This window comes from Panthera onca, chromosome A3 (assembly GCF_046562875.1).
Source record: "Panthera onca isolate mPanOnc1 chromosome A3, mPanOnc1 haplotype 2, whole genome shotgun sequence".
NCBI classification, from domain to species: domain Eukaryota; kingdom Metazoa; phylum Chordata; class Mammalia; order Carnivora; family Felidae; genus Panthera; species Panthera onca.
In genome coordinates, this window is record NC_138341.1 from 123,653,934 (window position 1) to 123,676,559 (window position 22,626).

General features: G+C 49.7%; 1 protein-coding gene across 5 annotated transcripts in view; it reads left to right on the forward strand.

The window, feature by feature from the left end:
* TOX2 (TOX high mobility group box family member 2) overlaps window positions 1–22,626 on the forward strand; it is a 134,844-nt gene that overhangs the window by 12,939 nt on the left and 99,279 nt on the right. For 2 of the 5 annotated variants that reach the window (XM_060618351.3, XM_060618361.3), the window contains exon 1: window positions 14,150–14,276. The exons of the other annotated variants lie outside the window; for them this stretch is intronic. In XM_060618351.3, the coding sequence (XP_060474334.1) occupies window positions 14,151–14,276 (126 nt within the window). In that variant the 5' untranslated portion in view covers window position 14,150. Of the gene's footprint in view, window positions 1–14,149; window positions 14,277–22,626 lie in introns of those variants that run through there. 5 annotated transcript variants of the gene reach the window in all.

Sequence of the window (22,626 nt, forward strand, 5' to 3'; positions counted from 1 at the left end):
GGATACGGTGGTGAGCAAAGACAACCTCCCCATGGCTGACCTCATTCTAGCCGTCCTGGCCTTCTTGCTTCCAGCCCCCTCATGCCTCCAGTCTCCCCCACCATCCTCTTTTTAGCTTGAGGGGCTTTGCAAATGCTATTCCCTTTGCCTGGAATGTTCTTGCCTTCACTCTTCACATGACTGGCTCTTACTCATTTTTTTTCGCCTTTTCAAAGACTCTGACCTTCTAATCACTGCGGTTATCCCATCATTTTCCATCACAGCCTCTAGTGTATTTTTTCCCCATCGCACAATGTGTCTGTGAGATTACTTGAGTGTCTGTTCCACCTTTCAGACCACTGGGGGTCATGTTTGTTTTCTTTACCACTGAGTCCCCAGCACCTCAGAATGGTGTCTGCTATAGAGTAGGTGCTCAATAAAAAATTGTTGAAAGAATATATGAGTCAGTGTGGAGGTTATATTTTCTAGAGATGGCCACTATAACATAACTTAGGCTGTGTTTCCAAGAATAAGTCACTCGCTGTCTCTGGGCCTTTACATGTCTTATGTGTATATTGTTGTCAGGAGGGTTAAACATATAAACGTGAGAGGCAGTGTCTGGGGTCTGTAAGCGTTTTGTTTGTTTTTTGTTTTAGCTTTTATTTATTTATTTATTTATTTATTTATTTATTTATTTAAAGTAATCCCTACACAACAACATGGGGCTCGAACACATGACCCCGACATCAAGAGTCGCATGCTCTTTCGACAGCCAGCCAGGCGCCCCAGCCTGCAACTGTTAATAAATGTGAATTCCCACCGTTACCACCTGCCACCCTCCCCTCCAGCTGAGCCCAAGAAAGAAAGTTGAAGTGTAAGTCAAGAGGGATGACGTTTAAAATCGTCTGGATTTTAATCAATGCTTGGCTCTCTGGGGCAAGGGCTGGTAGACCTCAGCCCCCTGTTTTGTCCGCCTCCCATCTCCCGGCCGGTGGTGACCTTGCCGCTTTCGAGGGGAGGGTATCACTCCCTGTTGCCTGGGTTGGGGTATCTGGGGCACGGTGGGCCTGGCCTTCAGAGATAGCACAATCTCCAGCTCGTGGGAACATTTCTGTTGAGCAAGCAGGAGTTTTGGGTGACTTCTCTCCAGAAGGGATGACCCCCTTCTTTTTATTAAACTGTAAATTATAAAGATTATGTTACCTGCCCAAACGTTTAGGGAATGGGGGAGATCCCCTGCCACGACCCCACCGTGCAGACTAAAGAACAGTGTTGATTTGGGTCCTTTCCTTTCTGAATATTCAGTGCAGACTGTTCTGCCCCACCTGGATCCTCCAGGAACCCCTTACCTGTCTCATCTTTTCTCTTTTCTTGGACCATAATTTGCATTTCTTGTTTATGTCCCACCCACACTGCTAGAATATTAGCTTCACAAGGACGGGGGTCTGTGGGAGCAGCTCTGATTGCTCTGCCTCTGGTTTGGGCATTTCCCACCTGCCTGGCAAACTCCTGCCCATGTGTCTTCTAGGTTTCTTCTCAAGGGCCACCCCCCCACCCCCCACCCCCGCCAGGTCTTTACTGCTGTTCTCTGTGCCGCTGTCATTGCCCCTTCAACATCTGGAACACCTTAGGCTCCCTGAGAGGTGGGATGCTCTCTGTCCCCAGGAGATAGGGCCTTGAAGGCCATGTCTAGGAGCTTGGACTTTGTCTCAAAGGGCAGTGGGAGCTGAGGTGTATTGCATTTTAGAAGAATCTTGGCAGCTGTCTTCTGGGGAAAACTTTGGATGAGGGTGAGAGTGGATGCAGGTGATTACTATTATTTAGGAGAGACTCGATGATGGCTTCTTGCACTGTCCAACATGATAGCCACTGGCCACATGTGGCTATTTAAATTTAATATCAAATCAAATCAAATTGAACTCCTAGGTCTCACTAGTGCTCGATAGCCACTGGGCTGTGCAGATACAGAACATTCCCACCATTGCAGAAAGACCCAGGCTGTTGGCTGTGGGCCAAAGTAGAACCCAAAGTGAACATTTTTATGGCTCTTGATTTGGATTGTCATGTCATTTTCCAGAAGAGTCATCCACATTCCCTAGCAGCACGAGAAAGCGTCCATTTTGTCCCACCCTTCTGACGTGGCTTATTGTCTTTTGAGGAACCTTCAATTGTGTATATGCCTCTTGTCAAACCTGCCTTCACTTAGGGTGTAACATGTGGACCATGAGGTCTTTGTGATCAGGGAATTATATGTATATTAATGCAGATTTCAATAAAAAGAGTTATGTTTGCCATTGTGGTACGGTCTGATGCTGTTTAAATGCCTTTGGTAATATCTTCAATCAGATGGCAAATAGAAAACAGGAAAGTTAGTAATAAAAAATGAATTAGGACGATTAGCAAAAGGTGAAGCGCTTCCCTCCTCAGGCAACAGGCAGAGTTGACGGAGCTTTGCAGGGTGTTCCTGTCCAAACACACGTCTGGATTATTGCAGTCTCCGGGGCTGGCCCTGGGGTCTGCTCGGCACATAGGACTTGGTTATTGCCTTTAGTTTTGCAAAGGTCATGGACAACCCCTTAGAGGGTCTCTGAGGGACTCACACCAGGATGAGGGGGCTCATACCCTGGGGTGGCTGGATGGGGCCTCTGAAGAGGGGTTTCTGACTCAGGGCAGGCCAGGAATTTGCTTCTTCCAGGGCAGAGACATCTATGGCCTTGTTCCCCCTCCCTACCCACCAGGATCTTGGAGAATCCTAACCTCCCCTCTTTCTAGCATCTTCTGCAGGGGTGCCCTTGGGGAACTTTTCTTCGCTGTCTGGTGTTAGGGGTGCGGTCTCCTCAAGAAGGGGTAGAGGCAAAGGCTTTAACTGACTAATGCAGACACTGGACTCGTTCCAAGAGAAACAGAATTCTGGTGACCAAGTAGGGTGTGGGATTGGAGCTCAGGCCAGAAGGACATGGAGCTTGCATCTTGCTAATGTTGTAACTCACACTCACCAGAAGGTGGGCCATGGAGATAACACACTGGTGTGTGGGGTGGTTATGTCCACACTAGCTGGCTCACCTCCACAGTCAATAATCAGGGTTGGATAATGCCCACGTTAGCTGTATAATTGCTGTAACAGATGGGCGCGTGTTGTTAATACCATATTTGCTGGATGGTCCCGCAGTTGGCTGGTGACTACCTACCTTAAGCCAGAGCTTCTCAAAACTTGAACATGCATGTAGATCACATAGAGTCTTGTTAAAATGCAGATCCAGATTTGGGAGACCTGGAGTAGGGCCGGAGATTTTTCAGCTCTTAACAAGGTCTGGAAGATGCTGGGCTGCTGGTCAGCGGACCACAATTTGAGAATCAAGTCCTTTGTGTCAGGATGAGCTCCCAAGAAGCAGAGCCTGAGACAAGGATGCTTGTCAAAGAGATCCAGTGGGGTGCCCTCCTGAGAAGGGTCATGGGGGCCCAGGACAAGCCTGGAGGAGGAGGGGAGCAAGGAGGTGGTCTCAGCTGGAGACCTGCTTCAGCCTGATCCTGTGGGGAACCCTGGAGCAAGAGTGGCACTACAGAGCTGGTCCCGTCTTGAGGTCAGGGCTGCGGGTGGCCTTTTGCACACCCTTGTCAGTTGGTTACTGGCCATAGGCTTCCTCAGGGAGGGGTGGGGGAGGAGTGATATGCTTCCTATGCTTTTCTCCTATCAGCCAAGGGCTCTTCAGCAGAGGAAGGGATATTAGCACCCATTTACTGGGGGATGGGTACAGAGCTGAAAAGGGAGATCTGGGTAAGACCCCATCAGTATCCACACACTGTATCCTTGTCTGATAGCCTTGAGAGTGTGGACAAGGAGGCAGGACTGTTTGCTCTTGTTTGAAGTCTGCTGTGAGACCTTGGGTAAGCCACTTCTGCTCTCTGGGCACTGTGCTGCAGCCTCACAAGGTTTTGCTCATGATTGGTCCTTGGTCTTTGTCCTTAGGTTGTGATGGAGCCCGCAGGTAGGGATGGGCAGATAGGTGGGGCTCTGTACAGGATAAGACAACTCTTACTTCAGAGCTGAAGGTGGGGGGAGGAGGGAGAGAGGAAAAAGAGAGGGAAGAGGGTGGGAGAAGGGAAGATAAAGGGAGGGAGGGGGAGAGGGAGAGAGAGAGAGAGAGAGAGAATCCCTGAGACCCGTAGTGTTCAGGGAGGACTTCCTGGCAGAGGGAGGCATTTAGGCAGGACCTCCAAGAAGGATAGGATGAGGACCTATAGAGGAGGGGAGAGCAGAAGAGCCATTAATTTAGTATCTATCATGGGATGGGTATTTCACTTACATTATTTATTTACTCTTTGCAACCACACTTGGAGTAGAAGCTGATCCCGCTGTGCAGATAAGCTGAGGCACCGGGAGTGTGGTGACTGGGCCCTGGTCACACTGGGACTGGAACCCAAACCTGTGAGCTAGGACCCCCATTTTTTGGCCTCCATGACTGCACCAAGCAGGGAGGGGGTGTGACCAAGGCCAAGGGGACCAGTGGCTTAGGGAACTATGGCAGAGCTGTCTGGATGGGTATAGGCTCGTGTGGAAGAAGAGGCAAAACCTGCAACTTGGGAAGGGCATTGAGTGCCAGGCCCTGGAGTTTGGGTCCTATGGGGGGAGCTGCAGAGGGCTTTGGGGCAGGCGTGGTGTGTGCAAGGGGAGTGAGCCAGTGTTGTGCCCCTCTGCTCTGGGGCCCTTCCTGCCCCCACACTGGTGCATCTATCTTCCCTGATTCAACTTATTCATCAGTGTGTTTGTGTGCGTGCGTGTGTGTTTGTGTGTGTGTGTGTGTGTGTACATGTGCATGTGGGTTGGGGTGGGGTGGGATGGAGTCCATCCTCGACCCTTTCTGTAGACCATTTTCTGGGCATTTGGGGTCCTTGGGGCAGAGGGGCTTCCGCTTTTGCTGTAGGCGCTCTGTGGGACGGAAGGCCTGGAATAACACTGCTACCCAGCAGTCTCAGTGTAGGGAAGAGCTGGTTGCCACTGTGACAAGCCCCCCTTCCTGCCTCCCTCCTTCCTGCGTGGCCAGCCCCAGGCCGCACACCCCGTGCCTTGGAGGCAAAGGGAGGAAGGACCACAGACAATTATCCCAGATGAAGGTAGATGTGGGCTTGGGTGTGTCAAGACTTTGAGGCTGAGGATTCAGGTCTGAAACATCTTCAGCCTTCTTTACTCTCTTATCCGTGGCCCGAGTTTTTTCTCCCCCAGTAGAATCTGGCAATACCCAGCTCTTTCTCATTCTTCATGTAAACCTCTCTCTCTCTCTCTGGATGTTATGTAAGCTACAGTCACAACTTGGCACCTGGCACAAGATGTTGATATCAAACATGGAAACTGTTACTGCCAAGTTGGGTGGCAAGGGGAGTGGTGTGAGAGGTACCCGCTAAGTGGGGGTGGGGACAGAGGAGGAGCTACTATCTACTGGATCCATACTATGTGCCAGGGGTCTTATGTATACTGTTTTACTTAACCCTCACAATAGTCCTGCAAGGTACATATTATTTTTACCATGTCACAGACACCTGACACCTGGTCAGGTAACACCAGAAGCTCGGATAGAGAACTTGTCTAAGGTCACACAGCCTGCAGGTAGCAGAATGGATCACGAACCAGAATCTATCTAGCTCTGAAGTCATGATGCTTATTCTGCACCATATGCAAAGTATCTTTAGCTTCCTTTGAGGGGCCCTTTTGCATGTGTTCCCTGCTTAGACTCAAACCATCTCAACCTAGGAGACTTGGCATAGGATGTGTTATTCCCACTGCACAGACAGAGGTGAGTGCCTGCCTTGTCCAGGCTCAAACCAAGGTCATACGTCAGTAGGGCTCAAACCCAGGGTTTGAGCTGCTTTCTACGTCCCAAGAGGCATTTGTTGTTCTCAGCTTGATGTTGTATAGACCAGACACACTTGTTCTTTGGCTGTGAGCGTATCATGGCCAATGCTCTTCTGTTAGCTCCTGTATCAGTTGTCTGTTGCTGCATACAAAGCCACCTAAGATTAGTGCTTCAAAGCAACTGTTTTATTTAGCTCACAATCTGTGGGTTAGCTGGAAGACTCTCTGGGCATGGGCTGGCTGGTCTCCGCGGGGCTCCCTCCTGCATCTGTGATCAGTCGGTCATTTATCTGGCAGCTGGATGATCTAGGATGGCCACACTCACCTGTTTGGTGGTTGGCAGGCTGCTGGCCGGGAGCTGGCTGAATGTTGGCTGGGCTTTCCCCAAAACCTCTTCCTCCAGCAGGCCAGCTCGGGCTCCTTCACTTAGCGCTTCGGGGCTCCTGGTGCAGCAAGACAAGATGCTCTAGTTCACAAGTGCTGTTCAAGTTTTTCCTTATGAAACACTTGCTGCTGTCTCAGTGACCGCATAAAGTCACATGGCTAAGCCCGCCTTCAAGGTGTGAAGAAAGACTCCATCTCTTGATAAGAGGAGCAGTGACGTCACTGTGCAGAGGGCCCATGTGTAGAAACGGGAGGACCTGCATTCATCTTTATAATCTATCATGGCTGGCAGCAAACATTTATGGAGCCCCTGCTGTGTGCCAGGAACTGTGGCAGGAACTCCAGGGTGAACAAGAGACCTATAATGACATAATGGAACACAAAATGGGAGCATGACAAGGTTGGTCAGGAGAGCTGCACAAGTGCTATGAGGCCAGGTAACGGAAGGTCAGAAAGGACTTCAGGAGTTACAGGAAGACGCGTTGCTAGGTGGTGGGGGCAGGGTAGGCATTCTAGATAGCGAGAACAGCATGTGCAAAGGTCCTGTGGAAGGAGAGACTTGGCACATTTAAGCACCCATTGATGTGCCAGTTCCCTCTAAGTGTCAGCATGCTTGGGCTGCGAAAGGAACTTTGGTTCATAGATGTCCCTTGAGCAGCCCCCATGTGACACAGTTTCAGTAGGGAGGTGGTGAGAGACCTTTCCATGGGCAGCTTATACATTGTGCAGCTGGGCTTGGTGGCCTTTGGGAAGAGGGAGAGATTAATGCTCATGTAGGCACCCAGGAAATCCTGTGGAAGAGGAGGGATTTGGGCGTCGGAAACGACAAGGAGGCAGTGAGGGAGAAGTCATAGGTATAGGATTGAGGGGCAGGTCTAGGGTGCTGGGTTAAGTAAGGGTTTGGATTTAGTTCTGTTGGTCAGTGATCTTTGAACCATGAACTGAGAATGGTATCAGATCTGGGGTGGGGACCTGAGTGCCCAGCCCCCTGGGGAACCACCTACTTACTCCCGTGAGCTGCCTTCGATGTCCCTGAGCCTTCAGCAGGCTCTCTCAAGGCATATCAGACGGTGCAGTTTTAGAAAGGCCTGATCATAAATGAGCCAGCACAGAAGTGGAAAAATGGGACAGGTCAGACAAATTCAAGTTTGAATTCCTGCTCCTTGTGACATCACCATGAACCTCCAGGCAAGTGCCACCGGCCTCAAGCCTTGGTTTTCTCATCTGAAAATGGGGGCCTGGTCCCATCCACCCTGGGTTGGACTGAGCCCCTGTGGGGCGGAGTTAATCTTAGTGCCTGTCTATGCATGCAGGCTCTTCCTGTGTGCAGCCAAGGACAGTGCAGGGGCCTAGGTGACTGCCAAGTCGGAGTATAGCAAACACTCCTCTGTACCGGGCCCCAGAATAAACAGAAACCACGGCAACTGAGATGCATCACATGGCCAGCAGCCCATCTTGCTGCTGATGGCCAGGGGATGTCACAGAGGCCCACCACCGGTGGGGTGACCCTTGGGAACTCCCTTAGCCCTCCTCTCTGCCTGAGGTAGGACCTAGTAGTTCTAGCAAAATCAATCCTGACTTTGGGTTTTTTCCAACCTCATATTTTATTATTGAATTTTATTTTTTCCGTCTTGTCCCAGAAAGCATGTCCTAAATGAGATAAGTTGGAGCAAACCTCCCTGCCCTCTCCTTCCCTCTGTCATCTCCTGTTGGATGCCCTGGACGGAGTTGCCAGGATGCTGCTGGAGATCAGCACCGAAATAGCAACGCGTCTATTCTGGGAGTGTGGGCACAGGGCCAGTGGTCTCTGCCAGTGTCCACAGACATCCAGCAAGGTGGTGGCATTAATCCCCTACTTTGCAGAGAGGCTCACCCTTACCTGAGAGGTTCACAGCTACTAGCAGAGCTGGGATTTGAACCTGGGTCTTCATGCTTCGGAACTCATTTCCATACTGTCTTTGGTTGAACTGGGGGTTCAGGCACCAGTAGAGCTAGGAAGAGTGTGTTTGTCAGCTCCCCATGTGGGGGCCGCTGGCTTGCGATGCCTGCCCCACCACACAGGGGTCCAGGGCAGTGGTGGTGGTGGTGGAGGGGCGGCTAAGGTGGCCTTGGAGACTGAGAAGGTTTTCAGTCCTTGTGCTTCAGCCTGTCAGCCTCCTTATGCACCTCTGGCAGGAGTGGACCTAGACCTTTACTTCCAGAAGCATGGCTTTGCCTTGGCTGGATGTTGAGAGTGGGGCTTCCTGGAGCCACTGGCTTCTCTCTCTACATCTGCAGCCATCCAGACTGGAGAGTCAAAGTCCAGGCTAGGGTGATCCCTTTGTCTCTTGGAACCTTGACTCATCTGTAAAATGAGGGATCTGGTGACTCAGTTGACAACACCACAGTGAGCGTGGACGGCAGGCCCAGAACCTTCCTTCCAGTCCTGTCTGTGACACTTACTAGCTGTGAGCATCCAGCAAGTTACTTAACTTCTCTGTGCCTTAGTTTCCTCCTCTGTGATACGGGGATAATAATTGCATCTACCTAACAGGGTTGTCTTGAGAACCAATATGTGTAAATGCAGGAAGCAGTACCTGGGACAGAGTATGTGCTGCTGTAAGCGTTACCTTGTGTTGGGAAGTTAGTGTGGCTATCACAGGACCTGTCCTTGTGCTTGGCAGGAAGCCAATGCTCAGAAACTGCTTTTGGCTGAGGAGGGGAGGAAGAAGGTGATACCCCCGAGCCTGCTGTGGGACCTGGGGACACCCACCTAACCTCTCAGAGTCTCACTTTTGCTGGTTCCTTGTTTATTTTTGGTTATTCAGTGACAAGAACACATATGAAGCTATAAGGGTATATTTAATACATTTCAAAATTAGAGGCAAAGAAAATATAAAATAGAAAAAATTCTAGGTGGAAAAATGAAAGCAGGTATGTTGGTCCTGGGGCTCTGCAGTTATAGAAATCAGAAAATCCAGCTCTGGGCTTCCTGGCAGATGAGTGAAAAGGGAAATAGATTTACCCCAGGATTTCTTTGATAAGGGGGAAGAGGCTTGACAGGTCCTCACAAGAAATACTGTCTTAACTGGCATTTGGAGCTGAAAGAAATTCCTCTCACCAGCCTCATGGAAGTTCTCAGGCTTTAGTTTCCCGTAAAATGGGGGAAATGGGGATGAGACCATTCTTCCTTGCTACTCCGGCTGATTGTGGGGATTATGTGGGTATAAAGTACCTGGTGTATGCCCAGCAAGTCGTGGGCACTCGGAGGGCACACTTCTCACCCGTGTGCCCTGTCATGGCTAACTCCTGCCGATTTCTGGACGAAAGCTGAAGTCCAAACATACCCGGCAGTGCCTGGAGAGCACAGCTCTGCTGTTGGGACCCAGTCAGGGGGAGTCTCGTGTGTGGGAGGTGGTGACTGTTTAATAACAGGACAGATGCCAAGGCCAGTGGGCACTGTGACACAATGAGGCATAAGCCCCACAAATGAGCATGTGCAGTGTGTCTGAGGACTACATGAAGGCCACCTGGTGCAGTCAGACATGAGTTCGAATTCCGGGAGGGCTGCGGGGTGGCGGAGAGAGTGTTAGGCATTTACAGAGGATGAAGGGAGGCAGGGTCCTGTGCACCGTCAGGTGTCCAGTGCGGCCCCACATTGGCTGGCAGTTTTGGCGAGGAGGCACATGGGATGAAGCCAACCACGGTGCTCCAGTGGGTGTGAGGATCCAGACAGGCACCACAGAGGCGCAAAGCGGCTTTAATCACTTCCCTTGGGCGAGATTTATTCAACAGCAGCTCAGAGCCTCCAGCATTTACAGGTGCTGACGGGGGCATCACAATATTGTGAAATTAAGCAGGGAGCCGACTTCATTACAGCCTACCTGGCAAGGAGGCAGCTGCCTTAGTTAGCAGCGATGGCTGGATGTGACAGAGCTAAAATTGAACTTGGCAATTAGGCTCGTGAGAGGTTCTCGGTGCTGTAAAAGGAAGTTCCATGGAAATCAACCCTGGTAATCACAGGGTTTACAATTAGTCAGTTACTATTAAGGTTGCCCTGTCAGCATATACTGCAGGGCAATGCAGGGGAACAGGGATGGAAACTTGGGTTTTGACTGTCTCGGGTTACCATGTGCTTGCCTGCACCAGCTTTTTCTGTTTGTTCCGGGGCAGAAGATTGACAGACCCTGTGTTAATGTCATGGTGCAGGTGCAGTGTTCCCATTTGCATTATGGATCATTTTAAAGTCCTTTTTTTTGTTTAAATTTTTTTGGCATGAGCTTGCACCTCTTTCTCATTTTTGGGTTTCTCCTGACTTGTGAGGAGTTGTTTTCCCAAACAGCTTCGTATCTCTCCTTGGGATATTGCACATGAAGAGCTCAGCGTTTTGTTGACTCTTGGTACCGGAGAAAGGAATCATGCGATATTATTGAAGGTTTTTGAGCACCCTCATGGAATTATTTTTATTAAGCCATAACTAGAATATTTCAACAACCTCAGAATACTGTCCCCATTTTGCAGATAAAGGCAGTGAGGAGCTGGTGTGCACTTGGCTACTGGTGCTGAGAGAGGCAGACAGAAGGAAAGAACTAACACAGGTTCGCTGCTGAGTCGGCCTGGGGTGTGTGCACTGACCCTCTCGAATGGGAAGATGGAAACTCAAGCCACCTCATTGCTTTGAGCCCCAGTCAATTCATCTGTAAAATGGGAACTTGTACCCGGCAGCATGTAAAGATTAAGTGAGATAATTCAGGCACAGTAGAAGGTCAGCACAGGTGGCTTTTGTTACTAACACTAATATTTATTGTCCACTCACTTTGTGCCATGAGTGACGGTGGCTTCGCACAAAGACCGCACAAGGCAGTCTTAAGTAAATGCAGGCTCAGAGAGGGTATGACTTTGTCCAGGTCTTCTTAGTAAGGGGTGGTGCCAGGATTCAGACTCAGGCAGTCAGGCCCCCAGAGTCTGGCCCTTGCCCCTGCCCCCAACTCTGGGAGCAGTTGAATGTCAAGAAAACAAGGCAGCCTGGATGAGCTGCTTCTGTGGCTGAGAAGAGAGAAGCATTAAAACAGAAATATCTTTCCAAAAGGCTTCGGCTCCTTCACATGAAGCTGAGTCATCTCTCTGTGTTTTGAACCGTAACCATCAAGCTGCCTCAAAATGCCCCAAATAAAAATAAAAATAAAAAATGCTGAGTTCTCCCAAGAGGAGCTGAGTAGAGGGTCCGAAGAGCTGGGACCCCTGCCACCCTGCACTGGGTACCTTGGCCCAAGTGTTTAATGGGGCAGGCGCTCTCAGGGTGAATGGGTCCAGGTCGGGAAGCTGTTCTGTGCCTGAATGCATGGGGACAGCATGGTCACAACCCCAGAATTCCTGCACGTAATGGAGTTCAGTGTTTAATGGAGAATGCAGGGATTTTCTGCACCTGCCCCGTGTCACCCCACCTCTGCCTCTTAACATGCTTCCTCCTGTCTCTGTGTACCCAACCCTGCCCCTCCTTCCACACTCAGCCAATGACACTGAGGTTCTTAGCTGTGAGCACTGTATCCCTTATATAATATTTTCTTACCTACATACATGAGCTGAGATGTCTTTGGGATCAAGGACAGTGTCCTAATTACACACTGCCCTTGTGTCTGGAACCGTCCCTTGCGTAGAGTAGGAAATAGGCAGAGGGAGGGAACAGAAAATGCTATTGACTGAATGAATTAATAAATGATAATTGAAGGCTTTTTACCTTCACACTTTCTCAGTCACAATAAATTATACCTTTTTCTTCTCAGTCTCTGATTCCCAGTTAGAAAGTTTAACATCCAGCAAGCACTATGGGCTTCTTTCCAGATCAGTGAACGCAGGTCATTTGTCTGGCTGCATACTATTCCATGGTACAGAGACTTGTGGCTTATTGAGCCTATACCCTATCAATGGATTTTATTCTCATTTTCATTTTCTTATAAATAATGTTGTAATAAAGAAATAAATGTCCCTGTGCAAATAAAGTTGAGCCTAGAAAGTCCTTTTCCATCTTAAGCCCATATAAGCATTCAAGGATGGACTTTTCTAGCACTCCCCCAGCTTTGTGTGTATGTTTCCAGATCTTCAGTATATCTGAAATTTCCACCTCTCTATTGTAGTGCAAAATGTGCATCTCCCTCTCCTTCACACAAGTTCCGTGTGCTTGGAACTAGGCCTTGGATCTACAGATTGTGTGTACTTTCTATTTGTTGAGCATCTGCTGTGTGTCAGGCCCTCTGCTAGGAGATGAGACCCAGAGATGAGCAAGGCAGAGGGCTCCTGGCCATCGTGGAGCTCGCAGCCTAGTGAAGAAGATGAACAATAAACAAATAAAAGCAGCCATCAAAACAAACAACCAGAAAACATTGGCTGGAGGGGTGTGCTGTGAACAGTGTAATTCAGGGTGGGTGAGTCAGAGGAGCCCTTTCTGGGAAGGAAGGAGATCTTTGAGCAGAATGCGAAGGATGAGAAGTCAGTTGTGTGAAGGCCTGGGCAAGGGAACGGCATGAGAAGGGTGTAGAGGTACGGGTGCAAGACTCTTCCTCTCTGGAGCCCCTTCTAGTCCCCCTGCCCCCTCCTCATGCAGATATGCTGGTCATCAGTCTCTTTTATCACCATGTGTTCCCCAGGTCTTTCTTGTCACTTAGTTTATTATTGTTACAAGTGTTCAATATTGGGGTGATTCCCAGAACTCCTCTCACTGAGTTCTGAGCATCCTCAGCTCTGTGAGGCTTCCTCAGCAGCCTCTGGTGTTTCTAAAATGTCCAAAAATGAAAATTGGTTTAACAGGGCCTGGCACAGTACATGGCACTTAATAGGCACTGTCATCCCCATTTTACAGATGAAGAGACTAAGGCGTGGGGACGCTAATTATTCCAGTAGGCAGAGCCAGGGTTTGAACCCAGTTCTGTCTTATTCCTAAGTCCACATTCTTCACGGAGCCGAGTTAACTGCACTTGTGTGGAAGCTAACGAGCTTCAGACCAGCCCTGTCCCAAGCCTGATCCAGCCTCATGGTGGGTGACCTTGGGCCTTGGCCTGCTACCCCTCAGGAGTGAGAAGGAACCGGGCAGGCTTTCATGTTTTTGTTTTAAATTACAAATGTCATACATGCTTGTGGAAAAGAGAAAAGAAGAAGAAGAAGAAGAAGAAGAAGAAGAAGAAGAAGAAGAAGAAGAAGAAGAAACAAGACAAGAAAGAAAAAGCAACGACTGAAAATACCTCCTTATCCTACTCCCCAGGGTGACCACTATTCACAGTTTGGCATCTTTTACAGTGTGTATCCAAACACACACACAGTTGTTGTTTTTATAAAAATGGGATCACGTCCTTGATTCTTTCTCCCAACCAGTCCCAAGTCAGTACCTGCAGACCTTCCTCATCCCATCGTATTCCACAGAATGGATATATTTTAATCTGTTCAACGCAGCCCTGCTTTGAGACATTCAGCGTGCCCCCGATTCTTGTCTGTAACAAACAACATCTGTGGGTGTGCACTGTGCACGCCAGTGCAGGTATTTCCGCAGGACGGATGCTCAGAAGTCTGACTGCCAAGTGAAACGGCATGCAACTTTCACGTGTTGACAGGTGCTGCCAGGCTGCCTTCCAGAAGCTTTTCCAGCTCAATACCTGCTCCCGAGGCAGCATGCGTGAGTGGGGAAGGCTCGTAAGCCACAAACGATGCAGAGCCAGGCTGCCTCCCCTTCCGCTCCCTGAGACCTGGTGTGGAGACCGCTGCCAGGAGCTCCGAACACTCAGGCCCAGATTGGGATAGAAGATGGATTTTGATAAAAGAGATTAAATAACAGGTTTTTCCATTTCACCTTATAGGAATGGGATGGGGGGGGGTGGGGGTGCCGGGCCTCCAGCCAATAGAGGACCAAGACTTGTCAGGAGGGCTTATAAAGCTTGCTATTTCTGGCATTTTTTCTCTTTCTCTGCTGATTATGCAGCAGAATCGCACAGAGGCTGTCGCGGGCGCGTTCTCTCGCTGCCAGGGCTTCTGTGGAATGAGACTCGGGCTCCTTCTACTTGGGAGACGCTGGTGCATTGCAGGTGTGTTTCAGCAGAAGGTAAGCAGCGGGTGCCTGCCACCTCCTGAGGTGGAGGCGGCCAGGCCGTTGCTGCGGGGTGAAGACAGACAGTGCCTGGGTGGGGGCAGGCAGCGAACTGGACTGGTGCCTGTCACGTTGTGGAATGAAGATGCTTTGGAGGGTTCCAGGAGGCCTGCACTTGGCAGCTCCTTCTTGAAAGGGAATTCTAAAAGTGGCTGGGATTGGCCCCTGGAGGGGCAGGTCTTGGTGCCCTGAGCATCATAGCTGCCCAGGGTACTCAGGAAGCATTTGTTCATTCACTCATTCATTCATTCATCCATTCAGCACACCCCGCAGTGGGCCTGGCCAGGTGTGGGTGGGGGGCCTGCCAACTCAGACCAGAAACAAGGGTGGGGATAACACATGGTATGGCAGGGGCCCAGAAGATACCTAGGGTGAGGAGTGGGAAGGGCTTTTCAAGGCAGGAGGGGTGAGGAGTAGCTGAGGCTGTCACTAGGAACCAAGTTTGAGCTGCTGCTTCCATTGGATTTTGGAGTTTGTAGAATCAATAAAACTTCCTCCCCAGATTTGCAAGTACCACCTTTTCCTTTTGCCTGTTAAGGATATTGAAAAATAAGCAGTTGGGATCTCCAGTTGCTGTCCTGTTGTAAAAGCAAGGACAGCAAAAGATAAGGAAGGACATTGTCACAGATTTTTTTTTAAGTTTATTTTTATTTATTTTGAGAGAGAGAGATGGAGTGTAAGTGGGGGAGGAGCAGAGAGAGAGGGCAACATTGAATCCCAAGCAGGCTCTGCACCATCAGCATGGAGCCTGACCTGGGGCTTGAACTCATGAACCATGAGATCATGTCCGGAGTTGAAATCAAGAGTCGGAGGCTTTACCAACTGAGCCACCCAGGTGCCCTGACATTGTTACAGATTTAAAGGCAAACACATACACACATAATAGGCGACAGAGATTTTGAATGCAGAAACCTACTACTAATGACATTTTCCAGCTGTCGCTGGGGAGATTGTCTTTGTGGAGGGAGTTGGCTGAGCTGGAGGTGGGGCTCGTTGCAGGTGACAGGGCTGCACCCAGCTGAGCAGGAGGCCTGACCTCTTCTGGTGCTCTGATTTATCACAGTCGTTGTGGAGAAGCTGGCTTTGTGCACGTGTGTCCCAGAAACGGAAACCGCCCTCTCAAGCCTGCTTTCCCTTGCTTGGAATGTCCCAAGGGAACCAAGAGAGACCAAGAAAGAGGAGCTTCTGTGCCCCCTGGCGTGATCTCCACTTTCTGCATGCTGGTTCTAAAGGCAAGAGGACGCAGCCCCTTAGTCTGTGGGGGATGGCCTTGGAGCCAGTCAGCCACTGAGGAAATAGCCACGGAGTGCCTCCTGTGTACCAGGGTCTGGGTTAGGTACTGGTTTCAGATCTCAGCTCTGCCACACATACAGTCTGTGACATAGGGCCAGCTTTTGGAGCTTTGCAAGTCTCTGTCTGCCTTTCCATAAAATGGGGACACTGATACCTCCCTCCTTGTGTTGTGATGATTGTGTGTTGTGCACACACATGTGCTGCCTAACACTTTGCCTTGTATGTGGTAGGACCTCCATAAATGTTGAGTGAATGAAGGAGCAAATGACCCAGAACCCATAGCTCTGCTTAGGAGAACTTCATGGCTAACACTGTGTGTGTGTGTGTGTGTGTGTGTGTGTGTGTGTGTGTGTGTATGTGTGTGCGCGTGTGCACACACACATATGACCTGGGGAGCTCTCCCCCTTGTGCTTACAGCCAGAGACTTTGTGTTCTGGTTCTCTTCTTAGGGAGCTTGGATGCAGGGCCACATTCTGCTTCACAGTCCTGTCTGGTACGAATTTCTCTATGTGTCTGGTCACATCCATAGCTCTTGACTGGGAGAGGAGGAGTTAATTACAGGGACTTACTGGTTGTCTTGAAACAGGCTGAGTCTTATTTTTAATGCTTGCTGAGAGCCCAGGGTGGGAAGAAAGACTTTGGAAGGGAGATGGGAGTAGTCCTAGAAGGGAGGGTGTGACTGGAGTATCACCATTCCTGAATACCCCCAGATCTGGAGAACAGAAGCTGAACCCAGGGTTGGTTTTTTTTTTTTTTAATGTTTTAGGTTTATTTTATTTTTTAAAGTTTATTTATTTTTGAGAGAGAGAGAGAGAGAGAGCAAGCGAGCAGGAGACGGTCAGAGAGAGAAGAAAAGAGAGAATCCTAAGCAGTTTCCACATTGTCAGCACAGAACCTGATGCGGGCTCTAAACTCACTAACTGTGAGATCATGACCTGAGCCTAAATCAAGAGTTGGACACTTAAGCAAATGAGCCATCCAGGCACCCCTGAAGCCAGGTTGAAGACTTGGCTTTGAGTCCTGGCTCTGCTTTGGGTTTGCTGTGTGGTCTCTGGCAGGTCACTTACCTCTCTGAACCAGTTTCCTTACCTATAAAATGACAGATTATTAGAATTAAATGGGACTAGGTATATAAAGCACTGTGTTGGTGCTCAGTAAATAAAAATACTCTTCCCTCTTGGGGATGGACCCTGGAGCCTTTGACTGGGGCCCAGGGTATCTGCTGGCACACAGGGTTTGGCACACAGCAGATACCTAATGAATATTTATGGAGCGGATGAAGGTGCCCAGGGAGTGGGAAGTCAGAGTTGTATGTTTATATCCTCCTATGCAATTGCTTTGCGATCTTGAGTAAGTTCTTTGCCTTCCTTTGGTCTCTGATTCCCTTAGAAAAAAGTAGTTCAGGCTGGTCCTGCAAACTCCTACTATTCTGTTCCGTGTTGGAAATTCAAACATAAACTCATGTTTGAAATTAATTTCCTTTCTGCGATTAGTGGAACCCGTGATGACTGTCTCCCTCCTGCTGCCTCCTGCATTCGCAAACCAGTAATTAACAAAATTGGGAGCAGAGGCAGAGATGCGAGGTTTCCTGAGGAGGCCGCGCGGGCATGGCTGGGGCTCCCTCTGTGGTACCTGCTGTGATTGCCTCCAGGAGTCACCATCTCTGTCCAGTCCGGGGGCCTGGCAAGTGTTCACGTGTATGGATAATCACGAATGGAGCACTGAAATATCATAGATGGGAAGTGGTTTCTCCAGTTTCTCCCAGACCCTGGGGTGCTGTTTTCCAGGGAGGGTGTGGGGTCCTCCTGCTCTTGGGTGTCTGTCCAGATGGGCACTGATAGAGGAATCAGGTAGGCTGGGATCTTCAGTCTTCCCTTTCTTGATTTTTGGCTGAGACTTTAGGCAATGCGCTCACCATCTCTGGGTCTGCCTTGCTGTGCAGCCATGGGGGCAGCAGCCTGTTATGAATGGGGGGATCGTATAGAAAAGCCGCTTTGATTTACATCTTCTCTCCCCAGAGGATTCATCTGAAGAAGACAGTGGCTCTAAATGGTCCTTGTCTTGATTCACACGCCCCACCTTCCGACATGCCCTCCCCTGTCATGCCCATCTTGGTAAACACTGTGACTGTCTGCTCCTTGGCTTGCATCACTCCTGGCCCTTCTCTCTGCCTCACTACCCGATGGCTGTACCTGCAGGGTACAACCCCACCTCCCTACTTCACTATTACCTGTTGCTGGGTGATACAGGAACCTCTGCCCAGGCCTCCCTGCCTCCGCCTTCCTTGTAGAGTCCTCTCTCCTCACACAGGTAGCAGGATCTCTGTGAACCACTCCCCTGCTGAAAGCCTTTTGTTGGATGGTTGCTTGTAGCCTGTTGGGCCTGTTCCGATACCCTTAATGTGTATTAATGTGGCCCCTTGGGGGGCTGGGGCACCTGTCTGATTTCAGTTTTTGCAGTCAGCAAGCTAGCTTCTGCCTCCTCCCTCCCAAGCAGAATCATTGCTGCTGTACAGCTTCCTGAAGCCCCCTCCCCCACTAACCAAGCTGTCATGCTTCTGGATTTATACATGCAGACCTTTTTGTCCAGAATGTTTCCTCTACCCCTTGAACTTCTGCTCATTATTGCAGACAGAGTTGTGGCATCACTGCTTTCCAGAAGCCTGCTCTGATTGCTCATTTCTCCCACCCCCAACAGTCTGGGCCAGGGACCCTTCCCTGCCCCCACCCCATTGTAATCCTCCTCATCAGTGCTCTGATGCTCTGGGGGACTGAAGCTGGGTATGATGCATTTTATCCTCACACCCTCTGGAAGGTGATGCAACACAGAGTATCTGCTTAGGAAACATTAATTTAGGTGTAAATGCAAAGAACTCCTTGCAAATTAAGGGCCTTCAGACCTAGGCAGACTGGATTAGATCCTCAGCCTGTGGTTTGATTTGGCTTTGTTACCTTGGAGAAACCATCTAACCTCTCTGATCTTGGAGGGTCATGAGGATGGACACGATGACACTTACAACAAATTTCCTGTTATTTCCCGCCTGCTGGACTGTAAATGTCCCCAAAGGCACTTAGAACATTTAAATGGCTCCCCTACTTTGCTCTGAACAGAGCAAACCCAAAGAGGGGCCAGGCCCAGCGGCCCCCAGTACCGTGCACAGAGGAGCCCTGCACAGAACCTCAAACAGGAGCAAAAATAGCACCCATTCAGGCAACCTGAGATGCAGAAGCCACAGGAAGAAGCCGCAGGCCAAGCGGATGTCAGCTGCTCTGAGGCCCCACCGAGGCTCCTCCGATGTACCGAGCTATTGCAGGCCTCACGCCTGCCCTTACTGGCTCCTCTGACCACAGCCATCAGATAAGGCCGAGGAAAAAAGTGCTGGCTTCCTCTCTCTGGGGAGGAGTAATCTCAGTGCCATCTGTGGGGTGCACTCCACTCTCTGTTGCCTCTCTGGCATCTCTCCCCGCTGCCTCCTTGCTCGCTTTGCTTACCTTACTGGTCTTCACCCATACAGTCCCACCTTCGGGCTTTTGCACAGGTGGTTTCTCCCCCATTTACTCGCCTGACTTAGTCCCTTACCTCCTTTCAGTTTGCCCAACTGCCCCTTTCTTAGTGAGGCCCACCATGGCCACCCTCCTTAAACTCACATAGCCTCCATCCAGGCATTCCTGATTCATCTCACCTGCTCACCTTTTCCTTCCTTCCCTAATTCTTGAACCTTCTAACATACTGTGGAAGTGACTTAGTTACCATATTTAATGTTTGCTTTTTGTCTTCAATGCAAGAGGCAGGCTCCAGGGATCTTTGGTCTTAGAATAGTGCCTGGACCCCAAGTAGATACTTAATAAGTATTATTTCAGGAAATGGATGCATGAGTGAGGGGATAAGAACCAGCCCAGCCATCAGAAGGGGGTCGGGCTGGATTTGTTTGGATTCTTATTTCACATGCACACTCACATGTATGAACACACATGTGTGCTTGCATAGATATCTCTAGCCACTTTTTGAGCCTCTCAATGTTTGAGACAGGGCTGGTCTGAGGTCATCAAATGGCTCATCAAATGGCTCATCAAATGTTTGTAGGAAGGAAAGGGAGATTGACAGCTGGGCCAGTGTGAAGGAGACCTCGTGCTTTAGGGAAAGGGCCTTTCCAGGAGTGGGTCAGCCGGCAGGAGAGGAGAGGTCCAGTGGGAGATGGCAAGGGATGGGGCTAGAGAAAGTGGCAGGAATCAGGTCAAGCAGAACATTGGGACCAAAGAAAAGAGGTGGGAGCCTTTGAAGGACTTTAATCAAGGGAGTGACTTATTGATGATTTAAGACGGGGTTCTCCTGGTTTGTGACTAGGTGGGAAAATTCAGTCTTTGTTCTAAGAGTCAACTATATGCCAGACACTCTTGGCTGTGCTTTTCATGAGGTTTCTCATGAACCCATTATGTAGGTGAAAAAATTGAGACTCATGGAAGGGAGTTTCACAGAATCCATCCTCCATATGACAGCCTGAGTCATCTTCTAAAATGTAAATCAGAGCATGCTACTCCTTTGCAAGGACTCTCCAGGGTCTTCCCATTTGGGATAAAATCCAAATCCCTACTATGGCCCCAGGTTTTCATATGCTTTGGCTCCTGCCGACCGCTCTGATCTCAACCTTGTCCCTCCCCTGTGCTCTAGCCACATTATTTCTCCCCCATGTGACAGCTTTCTGCTTGCTGACCTCAAGGACTTTGCCCTTGGTAATCCCTCTGCCTACAGTACTTTTTGAGCCCCTAGGGCTCCCCCAGTTTAACTGTTATCTCTAGAGAGAGATCTTTTCAAGTTGTTCCTTGTTGTCTTCTATCTCTGCAAACAAGGGGTTGCTTCACAGCATTTTATCACAGTTGTGCCCATGTTTGTGTGTTTGCTTGTTTGTTGCCTGCCTTCCCCAGTAGGCTCTAAGGTCTGTGGGGGCTGGGATCATGTCTGTGGAGGATGCGGGGAGCTCTAGGCCTGTGTGGCCTGGATGGCTGCGTGCCTCTGGACCTGCCCGAGAAGGCAAATGCCTTACGGGGACCCCTGGGAGGGGGGTGGGTAGCACCATGATTCCTGCTGCACCTGGTCTTGACTCACTCCCAATGCCACCATATTCCCCATAAGATGCTCTACCTGGCATTTCAGCTGCCTGGAGAATCCATGAATATATGTGGAAAGATGTCAGGTCTGGGCTCGAATCTCAGCTCAGCCACCTAATAGCTGTGAGATCTTGAGCACTTTCCTTTACCCTTTCTGAGCCTCACTTATCTCTTCTGTAAAATGGGAACACAGAGGGATGGTCTGTCAACAAGGTCCTATCACCTGTGTGCCCAGTGCTTGGTTCAGCTCTAAAGTCCCTTATCTGAAATCCAAAAAGCTCCACCAACAAATACTGGTTTGTAAATATGCTGTGAACTCATTTGACCCCAGAACCTGATCTGAACTGACACAAAACTCTTCATAATTTTTACTTAATCCTTGTGTGGATATTCACAGGATATGAATGTGTTTTATTGCAGGTGTGGCCCCGGACCCCACTCTGGCTACTATGTAATTTGTGGGATTTTCACTTCCTTTTTGGAAATCAGAACACATTCTGAATTCTGGAATCCCATGAGTCTGGCTCAGGGGCTTGGATCCGTGTGTGCGAGCTGATACTGAAGACCCTCTTGGGGCCCGGAAGGGTCGGGGGGCCTGTGACAGCTGTTGCATAGCCAGAAACCTCTTGTTTCCTCTCGGTTTCTTGGTGGCCAGTGTCTTTTTAGCTGTCTGGGGTTATGTTGGGTTTTGTTTGCTCAGGGGCAGAGGTTATGGCTTGGGCAGGGTGAGCTCAGGTGCTCGAGCTTTTTTGGTTTGAATTTAAAAGGAGAATTTTTTTTCTTATGAATCATCAGAAAAAGAAATCAGAAGGAAGTGTGTGACCAAAGAGAGGAAATTAGGGTTTGCGAACTGCGTGAGTCACCCCCTTTCTGACTCCTGGGTGATCCCTTGCTCTTGGCAGTTTTCATTCATCTCTGAGACTCTCGGTTCTGTAGCTTGGAAAACATACCAGGGACTGCCGTGGTTTTATTCTGGCTCCAGCCCCGCTTCCCTTTCTAGCCATCAACATAAATGTCTCTCTTTGAATCACTGCCACACTGTTTTACTTCTTATTGCTTTATCGAATGTTTCTTCTCTGCCCAGGCTCTGTTCAGAGTCCTACTTCCTGGTCCTCCCCACCCTCGCCCAATCACTGCAGCAGCTTCTGCTTGGCTTCCTGGACAGGTTCCAGTCTTACCTTTTCCAACCCATTCTCCATCCTGAAGCCAGAGGCCAGCTTCTAAAATGCAGCCCCCACCCCCCTGCCACTGCCAAAAGTAGAATAAAGTAAAGTAAGGTAAAGTAAAGTAAAATGCAGCTTCATTCTGGGCGTCCAACTCCTTGGTGTAGCCCTGAAAGCCCTATCATGATAAGGTCCTGTTTGCCTTGCATCTCGGCTCTCACTGCCTCTCTGTTCAGTGAATGGGCCCCCTCTCCAGCCCCCAGGTCTTGGTGAGTGCTGTTCCCATGCCCTCTCCCTTCCATTGGTACCTTCTCTCGTCACCTGGTCAGTTATGCTCATGCTGCAGGTGGGTCTACTTAGAAGCCATCTCCTTCATGAAGTCTTCTCACACGGCCCATCTCTAGGCTCCTGTGAACTCTGGCTCCCCATACACTCACCACCCACGTTACAGTACCTGGTCCCATTCCCCTCAGTACACCACAAGCTCAGGAGGACAGAGACTGGGTCCCATCCATCGCTGGTACCATCTCCAGCCCTTAGGACAGAAGACTGTTTTAAGCAAGACTGGATGTACTTGAGACAAATAGGCAGTGTATTGACAGGGTGACTCCTAAGGCAGGAGACGGGGGTCTTGGGTTTTCATCTACCTTGCTTCTGGCTGGCTGTCTGCCTTGGGGGTGGGTGCCATATTGCTTTCCAGTAGGCTGGAAACTGTTTTCCATGTCAGCAGTGGCATGAAATATC